Source organism: Parasteatoda tepidariorum, chromosome 3, assembly GCF_982258835.1.
Source record: "Parasteatoda tepidariorum strain Cologne lab strain chromosome 3, Ptep-v5.0, whole genome shotgun sequence".
In the NCBI taxonomy this organism is placed as follows: domain Eukaryota; kingdom Metazoa; phylum Arthropoda; class Arachnida; order Araneae; family Theridiidae; genus Parasteatoda; species Parasteatoda tepidariorum.
In genome coordinates, this window is record NC_141757.1 from 112570151 (window position 1) to 112591989 (window position 21839).

General features: G+C 29.9%; 1 protein-coding gene across 1 annotated transcript in view; it reads right to left on the reverse strand.

The window, feature by feature from the left end:
- Positions 1-19844: 19844 nt before the first annotated feature.
- The window catches only part of LOC107447434 (uncharacterized), a 161687-nt gene continuing 159692 nt past the window's right edge, over positions 19845-21839 (reverse strand). Inside the window, exon 3 of the mRNA XM_016062352.4 lies at positions 19845-20067. Within this exon, the coding sequence (XP_015917838.1) occupies positions 19940-20067 (128 nt within the window). The 3' untranslated portion in view covers positions 19845-19939. The remainder of the gene's footprint in view (positions 20068-21839) is intronic.

A 21839-nucleotide genomic window follows, 5' to 3' on the forward strand; every position in this document is an offset into this window, starting at 1 on the left:
ACGACAGCATTCAGGACATTTCTTGACATAATTTTCAATATAAGATCTCATGCCGGTCCAATAGTATCTCTGAGAAATACGTTGGTAAGTTCCTTTCTCTCCAAAATGACCAGCAGTAGGAGAATCGTGATGCAATTTCATGATAGTTTCTCTTTCTTGGGAAGGTATTACAAGTTGAGCTTCTTCTGCATCGGAGTTTGGGGCATATCTATAGAGTATCCCTTGATTCATCAAATATCCTTTATCTGACCAGTTCACAAAATCTTCATCCTTCTTATTATTTTCAAAACATTCGATTATTTTCTTAATATTTTCATCCTTTAGCTGAGCATCACGAATGCTAGCAGGACTTCTTGATGGCATATCTACGCTCACAAAATTACAGATTTCTGTATTGTTTACTTCAGTATCACAGACAGGTCGAGACAACATATCAGCTACTACATTCGATTTTCCAGGAAAATATTCGATCTTTAGGTTATAAGATTGAATTTTCAAAGACCAGCGGGCTAATCTTCCAGACGGTGACTTTAGATTCATCAACCACTTTAATGGTTGATGGTCTGTCGCTACAGTGATTTCTTGGCCTTCTATGTAACCGCGGAATTTATCAAGCGCCCACACGACAGCTAATGCTTCTCTTTCTGTGGTTGAGTAATTTCTTTCAGCTGCTGTGAGAAGTCGACTGGCATATTCTATAGGATGTTCATTTGTCTTATCCTCTCCTTGTAAAAGCACTGCTCCTAAGGCATAGTTACTAGCATCAGTTCTTAAGATGAATGGTTTCTTACAATCAGCTTGTTTCAATACTGGAGGAGTTACAAGACATTTCTTGAGAGTTTCAAAAGCTTGTTGTTCTGCTTTTCCCCAATTCCAACTGGTTCTCTTCTTTGTTAGATTACTGAGTGGCCGCGAAATATCAGCAAAGTTCGGGATAAAACGTCGATACCACGAGCAAGATTGTAAAAAGGATTGCACTTGCTTTACATTTTTCGGTTGGGGTATATTGTTTATAGCTTCCACTTTAGCACGATCAAGTTCTAATCCCTTAGGCGTTATCCAGTGTCCCAAGTACTTTACTTTTTCACAAGCAAAGTGACATTTCTCTCGTTTAGCATTCAGTTTAAATTCGATGAGCCTCTCAAACACTGCTTGAAGATCGGAGAGATGGTTCTCAAAAGTGTCCGACAAAACAAAGATGTCATCAAGATAAGATAAAGCTAATATATCCTTCAAGCCTCTTCTGAAACGATCAATCAACCTTTGGAATGTGGCTGGAGCATTTCGTAGACCAAACGGCATCCTTAAGTACCGGAAAGTTCCATAGGGACAAACAAATGCTGTTTTATCCTGATCTGGTGGATAAACTGCAATTTGGTGATAACCAGATCTAAGGTCTAATGTTGACATATAAGGTGTATGCTTAGCCTCATGCAGTAATTCATCCATTAATGGTAAAGGATATGTATCTGGTACAGTGAGGGAATTAAGTTTGCGGTAATCGATACATAACCTCATGCTACCATCCGGTTTAGGCACAAGAACCACAGGTGAAGCGTACGGTGACTCGCATTCTTCAATGACACCTTGAGCCAAGAGATTGTCTAGTTCTTTCCTGAGAATTTCCTTTTTAACAGGCGTCATTCTGTATGGTGGCGTTGCAACAGGAGGATTGTTCCCCGTCTCAATATGATGTTCGGCGAATGGAGTAACTTCTCCCCCTAGTTGAAAGCATCTTTCATACTTTTTAAGAAGAGCATTAATTTGATTTCTCTGATCAGGCGTAAGACCTTTTCCTTCATCTTTACGCAAAGCAAATTGGTTAACTTCAACCTTCGCTACAGGAATGCGTTCAGTGGATTCGCAATCCTCAACTAGTGAATACCTTTTCTTAGGATTATCACCAAAATACCAAGACTTGGTTGATGCTGCTAATACTATATTAGCCTTCTTTAAAAAATTTATACCCATCAAGGTTCTGTTACCTTTAGCTTCAGGTAAAACTATAAATTCTGTTTCAATAATTCTACCTTCAATAGTTACTGGCAGTACAGCTGACAAAGTTTCTCTAGATTGGGTCACACCATCAGCTAATGTAACATTATGAGTGTGCTTTTTCAATGCTACTTGATTTTCCTTGAATAATTCAAACATGCGCTCACCTGCAATACAACGGTTTGCTCCTGTGTCTGCACAGACATACACCTCCTTATTGCAGATCGTAATAGGTATATTCGGAGTTGACCCGGTCGAAGTATTACAACTACAGAGCATTACCTTCCTTGCTTCAACAGTTTCTTTCTGTTCTGCAACGGAACAATTAGGGCATTTCTTTCTTATAAACCCTGGTTTTCCACAACCATAACAAGATATCTTCGATTCTTTATTCGAGGAAAACTCGTTTCTTTTTACTGCATAATTAGGCTTATTTAATTTCGAGTAACTATCCTGAGATAAGATTTCTCTCTTACTTTTAATAGCCGTATCCTTCCTTACATAAGTGGATCTAAGGTTGTCGTAGGCGTCAAGTTTATCAGCTAAAGTATCTGGCGAGTTTAATTGTTCCCACTCATCCAACAGATGTTCCTTGCAATCAGGAGGAACTCTTCTTTTTATTTGATCCGCAATGATCAGATTCTGAAGATCCTTAAAAGTGGTAACATTCAGCTCATTCAACCAATTCTCGAAATAAGCTCTCAGTTCAAAATAATGATCACGCCAGGTGCTTTCTTTTTGCTTGCGATGAGCAAAAAATAATTGCCTGAATTTCTCGGAACTCAATTTGAAACGCTTGAGAAGCAAATCTTTTACATAGTTAAAATTTGAAGCATTTTCTTCAGACTCACGGGCTATGAGGGTAGAAATCGAACTTGGTATCAGACTTAACAGGTGGGAAACCCAAAGTTGCTCAGGCACTTTTGCTAACTTTAGCTGCCTTTCCAGCAATATCAGAAATAGGGTAATATCATCAGTTTCGGCTTTAAATGGAGGCAGTAACTTTTGAATATCTACTCTGGTCTCAGAATAAGATGTCGGATGTACTACGCTTCCAGTCTCCGCACCTTTAGGTTCTGAAGCTTGCAGTTTGAGTTTTTCCAACTCAAAATTCATTTCCATCTTTTGTTTTTCTAACTCGAATTCTTGTTGTCTACGTTTCTCTTCCAATTCGGTGTCTGCCTTACGTTGTTCTTCCTCACGTAATTCAACTATATTTTTGACCAGTGAATTTACGAAGACCTCGTCTTTAAACAGAGGGGAGGATTTTATAAGCTCACGCAATTTTGCAACTTTCATGGTTGGTTGAACGTCCAATTCCATCTCAAGTGCTACTTGATATAAAATATCCTTACGCGCCTTGTCAATCTCAGACATTTTGACAAAAAAAAAAAATATTTTCCCTAAAAATCCTCTAACAACAACATGAGAAAAAGACTAAAAATTCGTTAAAACTTACCTTCACCCATGAGCTTCGTTAACTATTTCAATACATGATATAAAACATTCAGTGATTAAAATATTATTTACCTTTTACTAATAAAAGGTGAAATTTATACCACTCATTAAGATATTTAACAAAATTTCACATTAACACCTTAATTAATATTCATTTAAATATTAATTACCATATAAAATATATAATTTTGTGCATTATATAACAGTCCGCACTTTTTATCATGAGATAATAAACAACTAACTTTTACTATATAGCAATAAAACAGTACTCATAATAAAATTAATTCTTAAACAAATTAAAATATTAATACCAATAATGAACAAATATAATACCAATAATATCAATACCAACAATATAAATACCAATCATCTACAAAATAATACCAATAATATCAATACCTTAATTAATATTCATTTAAATATTAATTACCATATAAAATATATAATTTTGTGCATTATATAACAGTTCGCACTTTTTATCATGAGATAATAAACAACTAACTCTTACTATATAGCAATAAAATAGTACTCATAATAAAATTAATTCTTAAACAAATTAAAATATCAATACCAATAATGAACAAATATAATACCAATAATATCAATACCAACAATATAAATACCAATCATCTACAAAATAATTTTCCTTTAAAAATTAGTGTTCTTTTAAATATTCAAAACAAAGCATCAAAAACATTACGTCATCATTCAAAAGAACAAACCGCAAATTTTTATTTAATAGATATTTCTTCTTTCTTTACTCCTGAAAAAAAAAGAACCTATCTTCCTTTTTTTTTTTATTATTATTTTACTTTGCTTTGGTTTGGCCGGCCGGCCCAAAATTTAAATATTTAGCATTACTAGCATATTTTAATAATTGTAGGTTTGATTCTGCATTAATTTCTGCAGGTTTGATTCTGCATCATTATTTTCGAAATCCCCGCGTCGGATTTCTAATTCGGAAATACCTAACTTATTGAACGTATTCACATTGTAGAACTTCATAAGAGCAACAGATTTAGGTATACGTTTACCTATCTTTGGTATTTCGACGAAAACTATTTTGAAAACGAATCATGACGAAAACGAAAGCGATGCAAATTTGCACTACATCACTATTTTCGGTTCTTGACCGAAGCCATAAAAATGAAGACTTCGGGCCCCATAGGTGGGCCGCCACTATAATAAACCAGGCTAGCTCTCTATGTTATTTTTATAACATTTTAATTAATATAAAAAATACAAACACAACACTAACAAATATCAAACAACATTTTCGTACTACATATACACATCTACTTGTAAACAAAACGTTCTACAGAAAAATCCGAGAGGATCATGGGTGAAGTTTTCCCTAGCTCCCTCTTTCGGGCAAACCAGGCATTACAAACTTTAAATCTAAGCTATCTGAGTTATTGTGCTGCCACCTACAACGAAGGCGTCTATTTACCTAATTATGCGAAGTGAAAAAAAAGCAACCCCTTAGTCCCCTCGGAAAGAACTGGTAATTGATTGGTTTAAGGAATGGCGGTTCATTCGAAAGAAAGTAGACAAAGTTTAGCCTCTTCTTACTGGTGGAATAAGTAATTTCCCTTACTTGTAGAAATTTCTAAATGTTTTGCGAATTTTATTTTGGAAAACGCTTTACGTCTTTGATCTTTCCTTCGATTCTTAAAATTCAGGAATGAAAGATAAGAATTAATATTACGGGTATGCAATGAAATCTGGTATTATGCAAATAGAAAGACACTATACTTTATTATTATTATTATTATTTAGTCAGCAGTTAGTAACCCCTCACCGAGCCTCGATAGCGAACTAGGCAGCGCGTCCGTCTCATAATCAACCTCCTTCCCCTGAATGAATGATTCTGTATTTCTTTCATTAAAATATAGAAATCTACAAATCGGAAAATTTGCAAAAGTTTTTAATAAATTATTTTTGAGTTATCGGTAAAAAAAAATTCACAAATTTAAAAACATTAACTGCGAAATTTTCTGATTTACTCTCAATAAATGTTATTTAAATAGAGTTTACAAAATATACATTTGCCCATACATTAAAAACAGGAATTCAGAGGAAAAGTTATATGAAGCTTTATTTGCAATAAATTGATTCTGCGATTTTTACAACTTTCAGGTTATAAGCAAAATACCATTTTTTTTTATTTCAACAAATAGTAAACATTATTTTCTTCTGAAAAGTAAAAATATGTACTGTTATTAATTTTTTTATTATTCGCAGTTTTTATAGCAAAACGGCAATCTCACAAAAAAATTCAGAAAAAATATACATTTTCTAATGGGAAATTGTGCTGATTATTTAATGGAATAATCCAATTTAGATGGAATGAGATATTACATTATTTAATAATTCAGGGCTGAGATTCTTCCGCGAATTCGCGGATTTCAGCTTTTTTTCAGATTTTTCCATTTTTCCCGCTAATTTCCGCTGAAATTTTTTTTGCCCAAGTTAAAATGTTTTATGAGGAATTTAATTTTCCGCGGAGGGAGATTGTTGAAGTCCCTTTTCCTCCCTCTGAAGTTTCTCTAAAAATCATTTCCTTGGGATAAAACTGGTTGACCTTTATACAGGGATGAGATTTTTTTTGTCTCTCGAATTTCAGCCTTTTTATCAAAAACTCCGATTCTCTAAAAGTTTCGTTTTTTTAAATAAATATCCCGTTTTTTTTAAATTCAGTCATTGAAGTAAAATAATTATATTTATTTACGATTTTCAAAGATAAACAGAACATTCAATCTACGCCCTAGCTGATAAACCCTTCCGCATTTTTACTTATTTTAGCTATTTTCTCCGATTTCACGCACAGAAAATAAGATTTTCCGTATTTTTTATCCGTCGGCTGGATAGCTCGTATTTTCGTAATTCAGATCTCGATTTTTATTCACGCGATTTTAATATCAATCATCGATTTTCGTATTTACCTGATTTAAAAGTTGCACATTGCGATTCTTATTTACGCTATTTAAATATCGTATATTATGATTCTTATTTACGACATTTAAAAATCCAATATCGTGTTTTGTATTTATGCATTTTTAAAATCTCGATTTTATTATCAAATCTCGATTTTCGTATTTACCTGATTTAAAAGTTGAACGTTGCGTTTCTTATTCAGGCGATTTAAATATTGTACAGTGTGATTCTTACTTACGAGATTTAAAAAATCATTATCGCGATTTGTATTTACGAGCTTTTAAAGCCCTATGTAGCAATTCGTATTCATGTGAGCTTAAAATCCAATATCGTGATTCGTTTTTGTGGTTGTAATATCGCGCGATTTAAAAATTATGCATCGTGATCAAAAAATTTAAAAATCATGATTTGTATTTTCGCATTTTTTAAATTCGATGTAGAGTTTCATATTTACGTGATTTAAAAGTCTCATATCGGGATTTATATTCACATGGTTTAAAAGTTTAAAAATCGCACTTTTTTGTCAAATTTTTGTTTATATAAATATATATATATTTTTTTTCTTCTTTTTTTTTTGTTTTTTGGATTTCCTCTTTTTTACTTTCTGACTACTCTCATCCCTGATAATTCTAAATTAAAGTTTTGATACTAGATACATGAATTTATATTCAGAAAATAACACATGATTTACCCCTTCAATAAATAATACATTTTCTTATAAATAATAAATAATACATTCAATAAATAATACATTTGTTACCGGGGTAAAGTATAAAACTCCGGCATTCCATGACATTGCACGGAATGTCAGGTGTTTTTTTTTGTTTATGCCAAGCACGAAATATGAGAATTATTACATACTTTCCCTAGTCACTATATGTAATAGCTAGGCATTCTATAGCACACTATATTTAGGCACACTATATTTATTCTGGGCACACTATATTTAGGCAAAGTAAGAAAAAAGATCCTGATAAGGCTATTCTGTAAATCACGCGCATTCCTCAATAATTTAAATGTTATTCGTAAGAAATAATGAGAGTGCCATTAAATAAATGTATTCAAGATGCGTAGAGAAAATGAAAGTTGGATAAAACAAAATTTATGCCTTGAAGAATCCATGTCATATGAAGGGAAACAAAATTTTCATATACAAATGAAGAAATTAAAATTAATCTACTTGCTCTGATATGGTAAGCTTCAAAGACATTTGAATGACATTTCATTACATTCGAAACGAATCATAGACATATTTTATACTTTGCAGGTTTTTCATTACATTGAATGCTTAGAAAATGTGAAAAATAAGAGTCCTTTCAGGCACTGGCTAGTTTAGGTATAACAACGCCTTGACATTATACAGAATGTTGACTTTCAAATTTTGTCGATAACATACATATCAAAATGGAAGAGCCGTGGTTGTTTAGGGGATAGAGAGCTCTCCTCCAAATGAGGTGATTCAATTTCGAATCCAAATGATAGTTGGTCATACGAAATCCACCCATGGCTCACACCGAGCGCAATGCTAACAAAAAATATCCTCAGTGTCAGACGGATCATAGGACTATCCGTGGTAGGTTTTCGTGGTTTTCATGTCCACCTAAAGCAAAAACGTGTTAGTTCTTTCAAAACGTTCTCCACTAAGGCAAATTTTCTCCCAATACTTGATTGAAGAGTTACTTTGTCCTCTGGATTGTGTTCAAAACTACAAGGCTACGGAGTTGGTAGTCATAAACTGGAAATTGGATTGGCTGTTCAACGACAATTATTAAAAAAAAAAAGAAGTAAAAGAAGGGAGAAAATAAAAAACAAAATGGAAATATTGGAAACCGGTAAGAAAATCATTTCTTATTTTTAACCCATAAATATCAATATATTTTTGGACAGTTATAATGAAGATACGGGACAGTTTTTTTATCCGAAAAAAATTAATGTTGATGAATATTTTGTAATCACAAATAGTGAAATCTTATTTTATTCCTTACGATCTTAATTTTTCTCCTGACAGTTGCCAGTTTTTTTTAAAGAAAATAGCAAAATATAATAAATTATTATTGATAAGATTTCGGAAATAAATAATTTATACAAATACAATTTTCAGCTGTATACAATCTTTATCCCCCCCCCTTCCATGTATTCGCATCTCGCCTCCGTCGCGCGTTTACTTTATATTTTTGAAACAGCGCAAACAGTAAGAAACGAAAACTGAAAAAAAAAAGGAAATAAGCATTAAATTTTTGAAAGTTTATAATTTAATTTTTCAGTTGTATCTTTTTAGATCTATTGAAACTCCAAGTTAAAATCTATTTGAAACTCCAAGAGAATGTAGAAAAAGACATTAAGATTTATTCGTCGTGAATCATGAAAAATAAGTTTTCACATTTTTCAATAACATCAGAAATATAAAATAAACCTTTGAATATACCTTCAGGATCAAGTTAATTGTCCCCGGTTTAGTAAAACCCTTGCGCACTTTAATTATTAAGTAAAATATGGTCTGAAATATTCGGAGATGTAATGACTATATACACGCTATATTACATAGTTACGTGAGTGAAAGAAAATTCAAAATGATATCGAGGCTGTAATATTTATTTACTGTTGGGGATACGCAGAAAGAAGATTGAAAGACCCAAAACAATTTATACAAAATTATTGTTAGTTAGTCTATTAATATTTATAATATAAATCTTTTTCTAGAGCAGAGAAAATGTTTTAAAGCATTCCTAATATGAAAGAATAAAAAACAGTGTCATACATTATTTTAAATTTTATTTGATATTACCAATATTTGGAATGATAACGAAATATGAATGGTGTAAAAATAATTAAATAAATAAGAGGAGTAACAAGAACAAGGAATCACACAACCTCCGTTTTATACACCAAAAATAGTGAAAAAGTAATAAGTATAGTTGTGTGATCTATTTTTGGCGCACCCTTTAAATATTGAGTTTTGCCAAAAAATGTAACCCAGACTTCCATGGTCGCTCAGTGTATCTCCACCCCCTATGTCCACTAATGTCCACGCCTATTCCTCCCTTTGTCCCACCCATAGCTCCTTCAATTTGACTTGTCTTTCAGAAGAGATACTTATTCACATTTTGAGTAACCGTAAAAAGATCTGAATATTATTATTGACCATAATGCTCAATTAATATTGATAATGCGTATTAATTGAAATAAAATAAAATAAGCTATATGTTAAAAAGCCAAGCTCATGGAAGAAAGATTAATGGCCATGTCTTAAAAAGTCCAGCTCATGGAGGTAAAATTAATGGGAAATTTGTTTTAGAAAACATTAAAATGCCGCCATTCACTGATGACGATTAATTCATATGTATCCTGACAGTGATATGTACTACTGGCATTATAGTAATTGACGAATTTTTTTTTCATAAGAATTCAACAATGGGTACAAAAATAAAAATATTTTCCGAAAAACTAGAAAATTTTGTAAAAAAGTTCGAAACATTTTTACAAAACTAACAGATTTTTTACAGAAATGAAAAATTATTTTCTTAAAAGAGAGCATTTTTTGCACAAACCTAAATATTTTCTTAAAAGATAGAATATTTTTTTTTTTGTAAAAATAAAAAAATTTTCCTATATATTAGAAAGACTGATATATTAGACTCGATCACATCCTCATAGTTTCCTAATTCTCGTTCACGCAACCTACGGAAATGACCAGTAGTAGTATCCTCTTATCCATCAACGCTTGTACGAATAAAATTTACTTTGCATATCACATACCAATTTATAGATCGATTTTCTACTAAATCACTTTCAATTATATGAAGTTTTGGATGCGGTTCATCAAAGAATATAAGTAAATCTCATGATGCTACCTCACTTGAAATAAGAGTCACTTAAACACTTCCAATGCATTTTCACAATTCATTTTCATATTTTTATTGTTATTTGTGGAATGATCTATCTTCCTTTATCTTGAACAAGACTGTGTGTGAATGGATCGGTTAAGATTGAGTAAATCAGATTTTAACTTTAAAGATTCACTACACAAATTAAACTTAGGTGAAACTAAATGAGTCAGTAAGTGTCTCATTAAATTATCATTTCGAAAAAAGGTCTTTTTACATTTTTCACATTCAAGATTTTCTCGATTTTTCATGAGTTTTGAAATGTCTATTCAAGTTACACTCTCGATTAAACACCTTATCACATAAGCGATATTTAAATTCAAATGTTGAACCATAATCTTTTTATGCGTGAATATTTTTCCACACATTTCACATATCTACAAAGTAAAATGAACGCTATTTGAATATCACACTACATTAACTCAATGAATTATTAACAAAAGAAAATTCAAGTATTCTTCAGAAAATGATTATTTTTTTTAAATTGCTAAGTTCGTAAAGTTTATATCAATTTTTTTCCTTTGTTCTCTATTATTATTTACAACAAAATAAATATATGATGTTTTTTTTAGAAATCAATTTTATATCACAAGCAGTAACAATTTTAACTATATACGCATGTTGAAATCATCATAAGTTTTCAAAAATCCTCGAAACGTAAATATTCAACAAGTAATTTAAAGTTATAAAAAATTTTAATTAGCAAAGTTTCAAAAATAAAATTTGCTTACCGAAGGAATGTTGGCAATTATATCATCTAAACGATAATTTTTTTTACAAAAGCAAATATATTTTCTTAAAAGATAGAACATTTTTCATAAAAAATTTTCTGAAAAATTATCGGGGGAAATGCAATGCAATTAAATGCATTTTAAGTTTTTATCATGTAACAACAATAGATTGACGTAAACAATATTGAACATTTTACTTTGTTCTGTTTTTACCGTAAATTGAATAAAGAAAATATATTTATACTTTCCTGTGCATAAAAATAGGGTTATTGAATACATAAAGATACACCAAAATATTATATTATGATTTCGAGATATTTCTTTGCTGTGAAAAGATAATGCTACTTTTTGTAAATGTTTCGAACTGCGCTATTTTATACAATTCAATAATTGTTAATAATAAATATAAGATTTTTTTGCTGAATATAAATTTTTTGATGAATAACATAATAGAATAATAGTTCAGAATTTTTTCGTGCTGAAATATCCATGTTTACATTTGAAATAATATTATGCAGACAAACGAAACTTAAGTAAATTCCTTTTCTCAAGAGAGTACGTGTGTACAATATAAGAAACAATGTATGTTTGCTTGCTGCTCTCTCAAATTCGAGAGAAATTAAAATTTCCTGGCCAGGTGATAATAATGCTCAGCTAATGTAGCATTTCTTATACTCAACTAATTTTACAAGTGAGATTCAATAACATAAGTGTTGAAAATATATGTTAGAACTATGTTATAAAGAAATTGAAAATACATTAAATGCTATAAAAAGTATTTTTATAACTGTGCTTTAAAAAAATTTATTTTTGAATAATAATTTTACTTTGATATTTAACTATACATAAGAGTGTATTACATTTTATATTGCTTAGTTATTTTATGTCTTAGTGCATAACATTCTTTTATAACATTGTAAAAAAAGAATATATTACTTTTTTTTTCTGTGTCCAGCGGGGATATACGTGATGCCACAATCGACATTACACATTTCTTACATTTTAAAATGTCCTTAATTACTTAAACTTTTTTTTCTAATCATATTAAACAAATTATATTTAAATGAAATCAATAAGTTAATCTTTATAAAATCGAGCATAAAATATTTTATTCTTTTCTTATCAATCAATGCCACGGCTAACTTTTTATTTTAATATTTAATACTCATAGACTCATTAATTCACTGTCACGCCTAATCGAAATCAAAAATCTATTTATAACTCTTTATTATTAATTTCTTACTGTAAATAATTTGAGCTACATTGTTATAACAATTCTCACAGTCTTGTTGCAGATTCGCGATCACCAAGGTATTTTCAAACCTAATATTGATTATGCCGTGTTGGCTTTATTTTGGATATGTTATCTTTCGATCATTCGCCAATTTGGGATCTCCTCACCATGCATCTGTGTCCATTAGAAATAAATGCATGTACTTTCAATTTAAAATTTGTGGTGACTGGGGGTACCCTTACGGGCCTCTCCGTTCCAACCTTTGAATATATCCATGCTAACAAAACTCTTGATGTGGGAAACTGATTTGTCTTGATCCCTTTAAGGGATTTTCTTTTCTTTATGATTAGTATATTTTAGATATGGCCATTTTGAATATGCCAATTCTCTTACTTAATAAATCAAATTTTTACCAAAACGATTTTATTCATTTTCCTTGAGGCATTGCTTCAAACCACCACTAAATTATTAATGTCAATCACCAACATCACAATGCAGCAAATGCAATGTTTTGGTTAGTTTTCCTTTGAACCAGCGGTTTGAACTTCCTTGATTTCTACGTCTGACAATACTCATACTAAAGTTTTTTTTAATAAAAATTAAACATATATGACACAAAGTATTTTATTTCAATTTTTAATAATAAAAGAAAGTTGATTAAAATTTTTAACTTTTTAAACTTTTATTTTGTGCAAATAAAGAAAAAGTTAATTGACCTTATTTTTTTAATGCCTATAGAAATTTAGAAAAATGTTCTGCTTAAGTTTGTTGAAAATTCAAGAAGTTGTTAATTCGAAAATTTCTGAAATGTTATGTAATGGTGCAATGGATATCCACAGATCAGTAAGTATCAGGTCAGATATGGGGCAGAAGCTGGATGTTATGGTTAATTGGCGCCAACTTCCAGCCCAAAATAAATATTTAGGAAAAATGATAGAGAATAACATATATATAATTTAAATAATATTTGGTAAGTAACTTATACGAAAAAAATGCAATTTTATACAAAAGTTTCTTTTAATTAAAAAACTTTTTACAAATTATTAGTTTATGATCATTGCCAAATAATATTTTCTTGTTCAGTCTCATTATGGCTATGAAATTAGTCACTGTTATAAATATTCTTCTAGATGTATTTTAAAAATTATACGATATTGAAAATCATATTGTGGGTATGCAATTATTATAGATAAGTTAGAAAATATACATTTGCCCAACCGTATATATTATGCCAATGCTTGAAACAATTATGATTTTTAGAATCAAGAAAAATCAAACCTTATCTATAGAAAATTTACTAACTAATAAGTAATTATAATTTCTTTAAAGATTTTTAAATGTTTACTTTAGGGGAGAAAAAAAAACATCATGGTTGGCAGCTGTATTGTACAAATTGTTAATGTACCAATATTTCAATAAAGCAAAGAGAAATATTTATAAACAGTATTTTTTTAAATCAAAGAGTTTTTAAAATCCTTTGGAAAATTTAAGCTAATTGAAGATTTTAACCTTTAGCTTTTCAATTTGGTTGGTTGGTTGGTTGGTGTCGTGTCATGGACAGGAAATAATTTTAAATGTGATCAAAGGTCCTACATGCAACATCTTTAATTTGAAGGCAATTTCCTTCATATAAGTCCCCCCACGAATAGTTTTTCAATTTGATTATTATTAATAAAAAGGTTTTTGAAATCTTTAAGCAATGTCTTTTTTGAAAACTATATTTTAAATACCCCATCCCTGGTTTTAATCTGAAATAATAGTTATTAAGTATTTTTTATGCGATATTCTTGTTTTTATATATTTAAAGTGAATTAAAAGTTTCTTTAAAAGAAATAGTTAGATATAGGGGCGAAAAATAAATATTAATTAAGTGCTATACTATTAAAGCTAAGAAAAGGAGGGAAGATGGATACCAAATGACCGGCTAAAAGTCAGGTCGGATATACAGTAATCGGTAGCCGGCTAGTATAAGATGCGTTATATCAATATAGTTATGATATTTAAAAATACCTGAATAGTTAAAGGTTTTTCTGTAAATTGTTATTTTACTTTTTAAATCAAAATGAAGTGTAAAGCATTATATTAAAATTACCGAAATGATCTTATACAGAGACTTATTAAGATTTGCAAATCATGAAACCAAATACATTGAGCTTTTTAACATTTACATCCATATAATTTTTGATTATCCTGCTATTTCAGCAAAAAGAAGAAAATATTTTAACCAAGAACTTATTTAAAACAAATGTTGACAACCTTGTGCGTATTGTACGCCATTTTCATGACAGATGATTTCAGATGCATCCTATATCTGAAGTTTACTAAGAAATAATTATATATACTTTGGTCTAATAAAATTTATGTTTTCTGTTTGTAGAATTGTTTTCTATTTAGAAAGATTAAAGCAAATATTTGGTTGAGGCAAAATTAAATGTAGTTTTTTTCTCCAGAGATCAATGAAATATTTTATTTTTACCCATCCAACAGAATTTTTCAATATTGCCAATATTTATTGAAAAATAGTTAATGTATAACATATTTCATAGTAATTCTATTTTTTTTCTTTTTGAATTGTCTAGATTAGTGATTACTTTTTTCCCTAAAACAATCTTCCCTTATAAATTTAACGCTAGAAAGATGGATGATGCAAAATTACCCCCCCCCCCTTTTTTTTTTGGTTATACTCTATAATGGAAAATTGAAGTTAATTTTTTTTTAAACATCTTAATGCATTCAAATTCTTTTAAAAGTCCTAGAAAACATTTTATTACTTTCCTGAGAGTGTTTTTTTTTTAAATTTATTTTTAAGCAAAAAGCGCTTACTGTTGTTTTCACCTGAAATTTGGAGTCACGCGATTATTCACAAACTAAAGCCACACTTGTACATCTGTCGTTCATTTACAATTACTGTGCTGTGAAAGCCAATACATTCATAATTAAATACAATTTTTGTAATTAAGTCAAACTATTTTACACCGTCAATAACTATCTGAATTATAAATTGTGCCCTAACGTAGCTTAATGAAAATGTGGGTTTGATGTAAAGTATTCTTATAATGTTAAATTTCAATGGTACCCACTGAAACATTGTTAATAGTTGAAAAAATTTTCTAGATTTGTATATTTAAATTTTTTTAGTTCAGCAAAAAGATGTTAGAATGAGCTATGTATGTCTGGTATTACTTATTAAAATGATGTGTTATAAATTTAGAATAATTTTGATTCAATTGTGTCACTTCACGCCTTTTCTCAAAACCATGAATTTAATCCACAAAATTTGTACTAATAATTTACAACTAACGTTCATACGATGTAAGTGTTATTAGAACTAAAAGAGCATTGAAATAACCTTAGCTATTGTAGCTGGCATAGTGAAAGTGGCATGTTTCCATTCAACACATGTGATGTCAAAACCAATCAGGGATAATTTTTGATTTCCTCTCTTTCCGAGGTTTTTTTGGGCAATTTAAGTGTTTAATAATTAAATAAACATTTGGTGGGAAAAAAACAATAAGATTTTCGATTTCAGGAAAGAATTTCCAAAAAGTTAGGGTTGGAAATAAAAAGAAATAAGAAAGCTGTAACTGCACATTCAGAAAAATAATTTAGTGAAAGTGTTGAGTATTTCGGACCTTCCAAAATCTGTTCCAATTTATGTGCTTATTTAATTATTCAAGCCTTAGCATAACAGAAATATGTATACAGAACGTTATACCTAGAATGACGCAAGGAGCCGGAGGGACCCCTTGGTATTTTGGTAGGTAACTCAGAACCCCAAATAGTTTCGGGTATAAGGTATCCCAGTTTCATTAAAAAAAACTCAATTAAGTAAGAAATTGTGTATACATATAATTAAAAATACAGTGTTCTGTTTAATCAAATATTTTCGTTAATCATATAGAATAAAATACCATGGAATTTAAATGATCAAGCCTATAATATATTTTTATCACATAATTATATTAAGATTTTGGATGTTTAATTATTGATCTATACTTGAAAAATCTAGGGAGGGCCAAACTGATACTCTCAGATTTTTTAAGGTATAAAGCAGTGCTCAGTTTTTCTAGTGTTAAGAAAATTACGTAATATTTTCTCCCAGGACTATATTTATTTTTTATGTTTACAGGGCAGCCAACTTTCTAAGCTTTTTTCAAAAAATTATTCTAGTGCTACTTAAGTTTGTGTTTCAACGAATTATTTTTTATTCATTTAGGCATATTTTCCACACCAGTACATATAAATGATTTAAAAGTTCATATGCAACATCCCTTTGTTCTAGCTCTTCCGGGGTAAAGCTTTTAAATTGTTGCCAAAATTACCAAAATTTTAAAAGTTTTGGTTTTTAGTTGTCCACCGTTCTAATAAAATATTTTTCGAAAAGCGTAGTGGTTGGCAGACCTGTAATTATTTTCAAGGTAAAAGTAGGCACAAAGCTAGTGTCATTTGTTTATCTAATGTGATTTAATTTGAATTTTTACTTTACAATTATGATGCGCGAATGTATGGGAAAAAAGTTCATCAGTATAATTATTGAAATTCAACATTTATGTATGTCAAATACTTTTGCAAATTATATGTGTAAAAAAATTAGGAAATGTCATTAAAAATAAAGTATTCAAATAAATGCTTTAAATTTGTATGTTTGTCTTTATTTATCAAAGTTATCTTTTTGTTGTAATTTGCACTTATACACTATAGGAAATTTTTATTTGCTCTTCAATCTTAATGTTAAATAAAAAAATTAATTATTGAATGTTACCTTGTTTTAAATTCAGGATAAAACTTTATGCAAGTAAATGTCTGCCTTATAATTAGAGTCTCAAGCTTTAATTTTGCTTAGGTCGAGGCAACCTTACAAAATTAAAATGAGAGAAATCAACTTGTAATGACAAATTATTATAAAGGAATATAATAATAAAACTTCTACATAACTATAGCCGATATTGACATAGTATTCCATACCAAAAAATATCTATATTATTTTCAAATGCAAATTGGACTAACATAAAGATGTTCCAATTCCGATAATGTCCATTAAAAAAACATGATGGATTGTGACGAAAAGTTATAGTTGTAGCCAGCCAATTTTGTGTACAATGTACTTAGAACCATTAGGAAAACTACAATATATATTTGTTTTTCATTAACCAGCAAACAAAATGAACGATGGGTAATGAACAGTCTTAACGATGATCTTGGATGATTGTTGATTGAATACTAAAATAGAAACAATTAGAATGCGTTGATTCAGGTTTTGTTATACCATCAAGCAAAGTTGGTTTCGCTCATATTTTTTCAACATAAATTTTTCCAAATCCTAACATGAAGTGATGGTCTATCTTGACGGTACCATCAAATAATAAAATATTTTTTTATGTGATATTAAGTTTGAAACCATTAAAATACGATGGATTGATTTTGTTTGGCCATCAAACAAAACCCTTAACCCATGTAGTTTTGCTCATGTTGGTCGACATATAGTTGTTCCAATTCCTAATATGGAGTAATGGTCAGTTTTGATGATACCATCAAAGAAAAGATGGTTTTTGATGGGATATTAAATAGGAAACCTTTCACATATGAGGGATTGCTGGCCATTGCTGGGCCATCAAGAAAAACCATCAACACACGTTGGTTTTTTAACATGGGATGACGGTCAGTCTTGATGGTGCAATCAGAAATTAATATGGGATATAAGTTGGAAACCAGCAAGATATATTGGTTCCTGATGAATTTCTTTGTTGGACTATTAAAAAATATCATAAAACCTTGTTGGCTATTGACAGAGTTTTTTTTGGACGAGTGAAAAATACCATTAAAATATGTTGGATTTGTTTATGTTGGCCCAACATAAATTTGTTCCAATTTCCATAGACAGACTTTGATAGACAGACTTTATGGTACCAACAGGAATTAAAATGGTTTTTGATGGAATATAAGTTGGAAAACCACAAAATATGTTGGTTCCAGATGAATTTTTTTGCTGGACCATCGAAAAATACCATCAAGCCATGTTGTTTCTTCATAGATTTTCTTGTTGGACCATCTAACCATTTTAGTTTTGTTCATGTTAGCTCAACAAAAAGTTGTTCCAATTTCTAATAAGAGGTGATGGTCAGTCCTAATGGTACCATCATAAAAATAAGATGGTTTTTGACGGAAGGTCGTGATGGTTATCATTTTATTCATGTTGGTCCATCAAAGAAAAACCATCAGAAATTTGGTCTTGGGCATGTAAATATGCTGCCGATCAAACATTCAGTGGACGACGTGAAATATCATAGGAATAACAAACATGCACCAAAGTAACATTTTTATAATTTAAAGAGAAAAATAAAAATTGAAATTGTTTTCACGCTACTACGAGCAGTGCCTTCAACGAATTGAGTTCAAGGCGAATTATATTTACAGCGAATTTTGCCCACGATGAATTGTGCTTATGTAAAGTTATGCTCACAATGATATGTAGCCTAAACGAATCGGGAGTGACATACTGTGTACATTAAGTTGACATGACACTGTTCCATATTCTACTTCTTGAACTCAAAATGAGATATTGTACTAATAAACCAGGGTAACACCTCCTGTTCGTTGTGCTTATGGATACTCGGATCTGAATTCGTATCCTCTCGGAATGCTTCTCTTTGCTAATTGCATAATTATGTACTTCAATTTAGATTTGCATGCATTGCTGTATTTCTCTTTAAAATGATGCAATATGTACATACTGGGAAACTTTTGATTTTAAAAGTTTTTTTTAAAAATTTATATACATTACGATTCGATTTGTGTACATTTTATTGTTAATTTAAAAATATTAAAATTTCTTCCACATCAGAGAGGGGAAAATTTATAGTAGTAGAGTTATAGAGTTCAGTTTTCTGAAATATAATAGTTCTAAGTTCGTTATTTTAATTCAAACTTGTAAAATAAAGGTACCAAAAAATGTGAGAAAATTAAATAATAAAAATTCTAGTAACGAATGTAAATAAAAATGGAGGTAGTATACCTCTGTTAAAAAAAAGTGAAGTAGATCAATGAGAAATGTATTGCCTGTAGATTTGTGTCAGTAAAACGCGTTTATTATAAATTTAAATATAGATTTAAAGAGTATGAAGTGCGCAATATAAAAAGCATAGTTAAAGAGAAAACATGAAATGCATTACTTGTATGAACTGTTGGATGACAAACCTTCATTTTAGCCAAACTTCACGCTCAGTTTGTTACAGCTGTTTCTTTGCTAACTCGAGAAATGGAATTCTACCAGTTTTGAGACAATATCTAAAGAATTCTAGCAATTATAATTTTAAAATGTTTATTTGTATATGTGTCAAAACTCAAAACAGGAGGACCTATTAATTGTTACGTTAACTTCCGTTCTTAAATCTGAACACACAGTTTGTTTGAGAATTTTAATTTACAAAACATCAAATTCAGTGTTTATAGTAGTTGATTTTGTGTACTTTGTATATTACTTAAATTTTTAAGTAATTATTAGAAAAATTTAAAACTTTGTCGAAAGGAATAAAAAACCTTGCTATCTTTCATTTTCTAAAATTGTATAATTTCACAGTTTAGACTTCTTAGAAATAAAACTATAAAATGCTTGACCAAAAAATTGTGATTTATTAATTAAGACCACAATCAATATTTTACATTTCTTTTTCTGCATCACACAATTGTTTTATGTTCTTGAGTCATTCCTGTCCGGCTAGGGAAACTCTTCTTACCCGCATATTGCAGAAATCCTCCACCTCATTGAAAATTTCAATGAGGTACAGAGAAGGATTTTCTGCCGGGTATTCAATCTTGAAACGTTTGACAGCTGAAAAATACAATAAATAAATAAATGATTATTTAAACTAAATATTTTTATAACTGTAAAATAATACTCATGATTTCATGTTAAATAGTAAGCGAAAAGTTTAAATACCATTATCCCCCCCCCCTGGAAATTTCGCAATTTGGAGCACCGAAAAAAATAATGTTTTAAAACTCATGCTTGATAGTAAGCAATAATGTGATATTTGTGCTTTTCGTTGAGCTATGCAGTTCAAAAATTGAAAATTTTACAAGTTATTGATTTAACTAAAAACAGTACATTATAAGCTGAGAAATTGTATATAATCATCGATATATGCCGAAATGGCGTTTTTACCATAATGAATGTTGTATTAGTCAACTTTTATTTTTTTGGTGAGTTTTTGTTTGAGAATCAGCAAAAAGAGGAAATCTATGTTAAAAACAAGTAACATAATATTAAAGGAAATGGTAAGTAAGACTGTTTCTGTTTATGACTATATTCGTTAATCAATTATTAGCTTATTATATACTCCCAGTTCATAACACATATATTTTAAGATTAGAATGATTCGTTTGCTCATAAATAGCTAATTCTTATATTTTTTGCAATTTCTGGTGAAATGACCTTCAACGATATCAGAAATGACCTTCAAAGATACACATGGCATTGAGTTTTACACGAGTGGTATCGCTTTTTGTAGAGTTTTGGCTTTCGTTGTGAACTATCGAGTTTAACTATAACTTTTTGTCTCTGTTGAAGACTCTTTTTTCAGAACAGAGGGCATTTTTTTCACTGAACATCACATTTCAGCTGCCCTATCATTAGATAGCTGATATTAACTTGTGAAAAAATTTGATTGATTCTACGCGATTGCTGTGTGAATTAGAAAGTAGAGAAAAAGTTTCTATTTCCGAATATTTTTCTATTTCACTATCGAAGAGGTAAAGACACAGATCAAGCACGAAAAGAAAATATCTGGTGTGTATTGACAAAGCGCCAGTGTCAGTTGCAAGATTTCTTTCCGGCAATATTGATGTCGAAAATGCATTTGTTCTGGAAAGCCATCTAAAACGGATGATAACACAATAAAATCATCAATTAATACACACCAGTGAATAACTACTTTTGAGATTTCTGATAAATTAAATTTATTTTACTCGACCATACCTGATTATTTTAAGCAGTTAATGTTTCGACATATTCTCGTTTTTTAAAGAAATTTGTGTTGATGTCTGTGTTTTGCTTCTCAAACGTCAAGAAAAGGATCTAGTTTTGAAGCGCATCATCACTGAGGATAAAAAATGGGTTGTTTATAGAGATGTTTCGGTACAAAATGTTTTCAAATGCTAAAACCTTTACTTCAAATGAAGAAGTCAAACATAACCTGAATTCGTTTCTTTTCTCTTTCCTTTTTTTTTCTTTTTTTTTTCTGAAAGCTGAGAACAAAATTTTATGATCGTGGAATTATGCTTCTGCCAGAAAGATAGTAAAAGTTAGTGGGTCAAAATAAACAATATAAAATTCTATAAAATATTTATTCACTCAAAGAAACTCGTCTTTCATTTTCATAAAGAATAAGAAATTCCCACCAACCCGATACATAATTTTAATTACTTTTCAAAATCTTACCAAATTCACAATTTAAACCTTTCATAAAAAGTTTCACTTTAAAGGGAATTTAACTATTCCTCTACTAAAATAGCAATTGTTTTTTTTTAAGTTTTTATTAATGAGCTATAATGAGGAGTATTATGTATCTAATATACTATTCGACATTTTTTTGCTCATTTAAT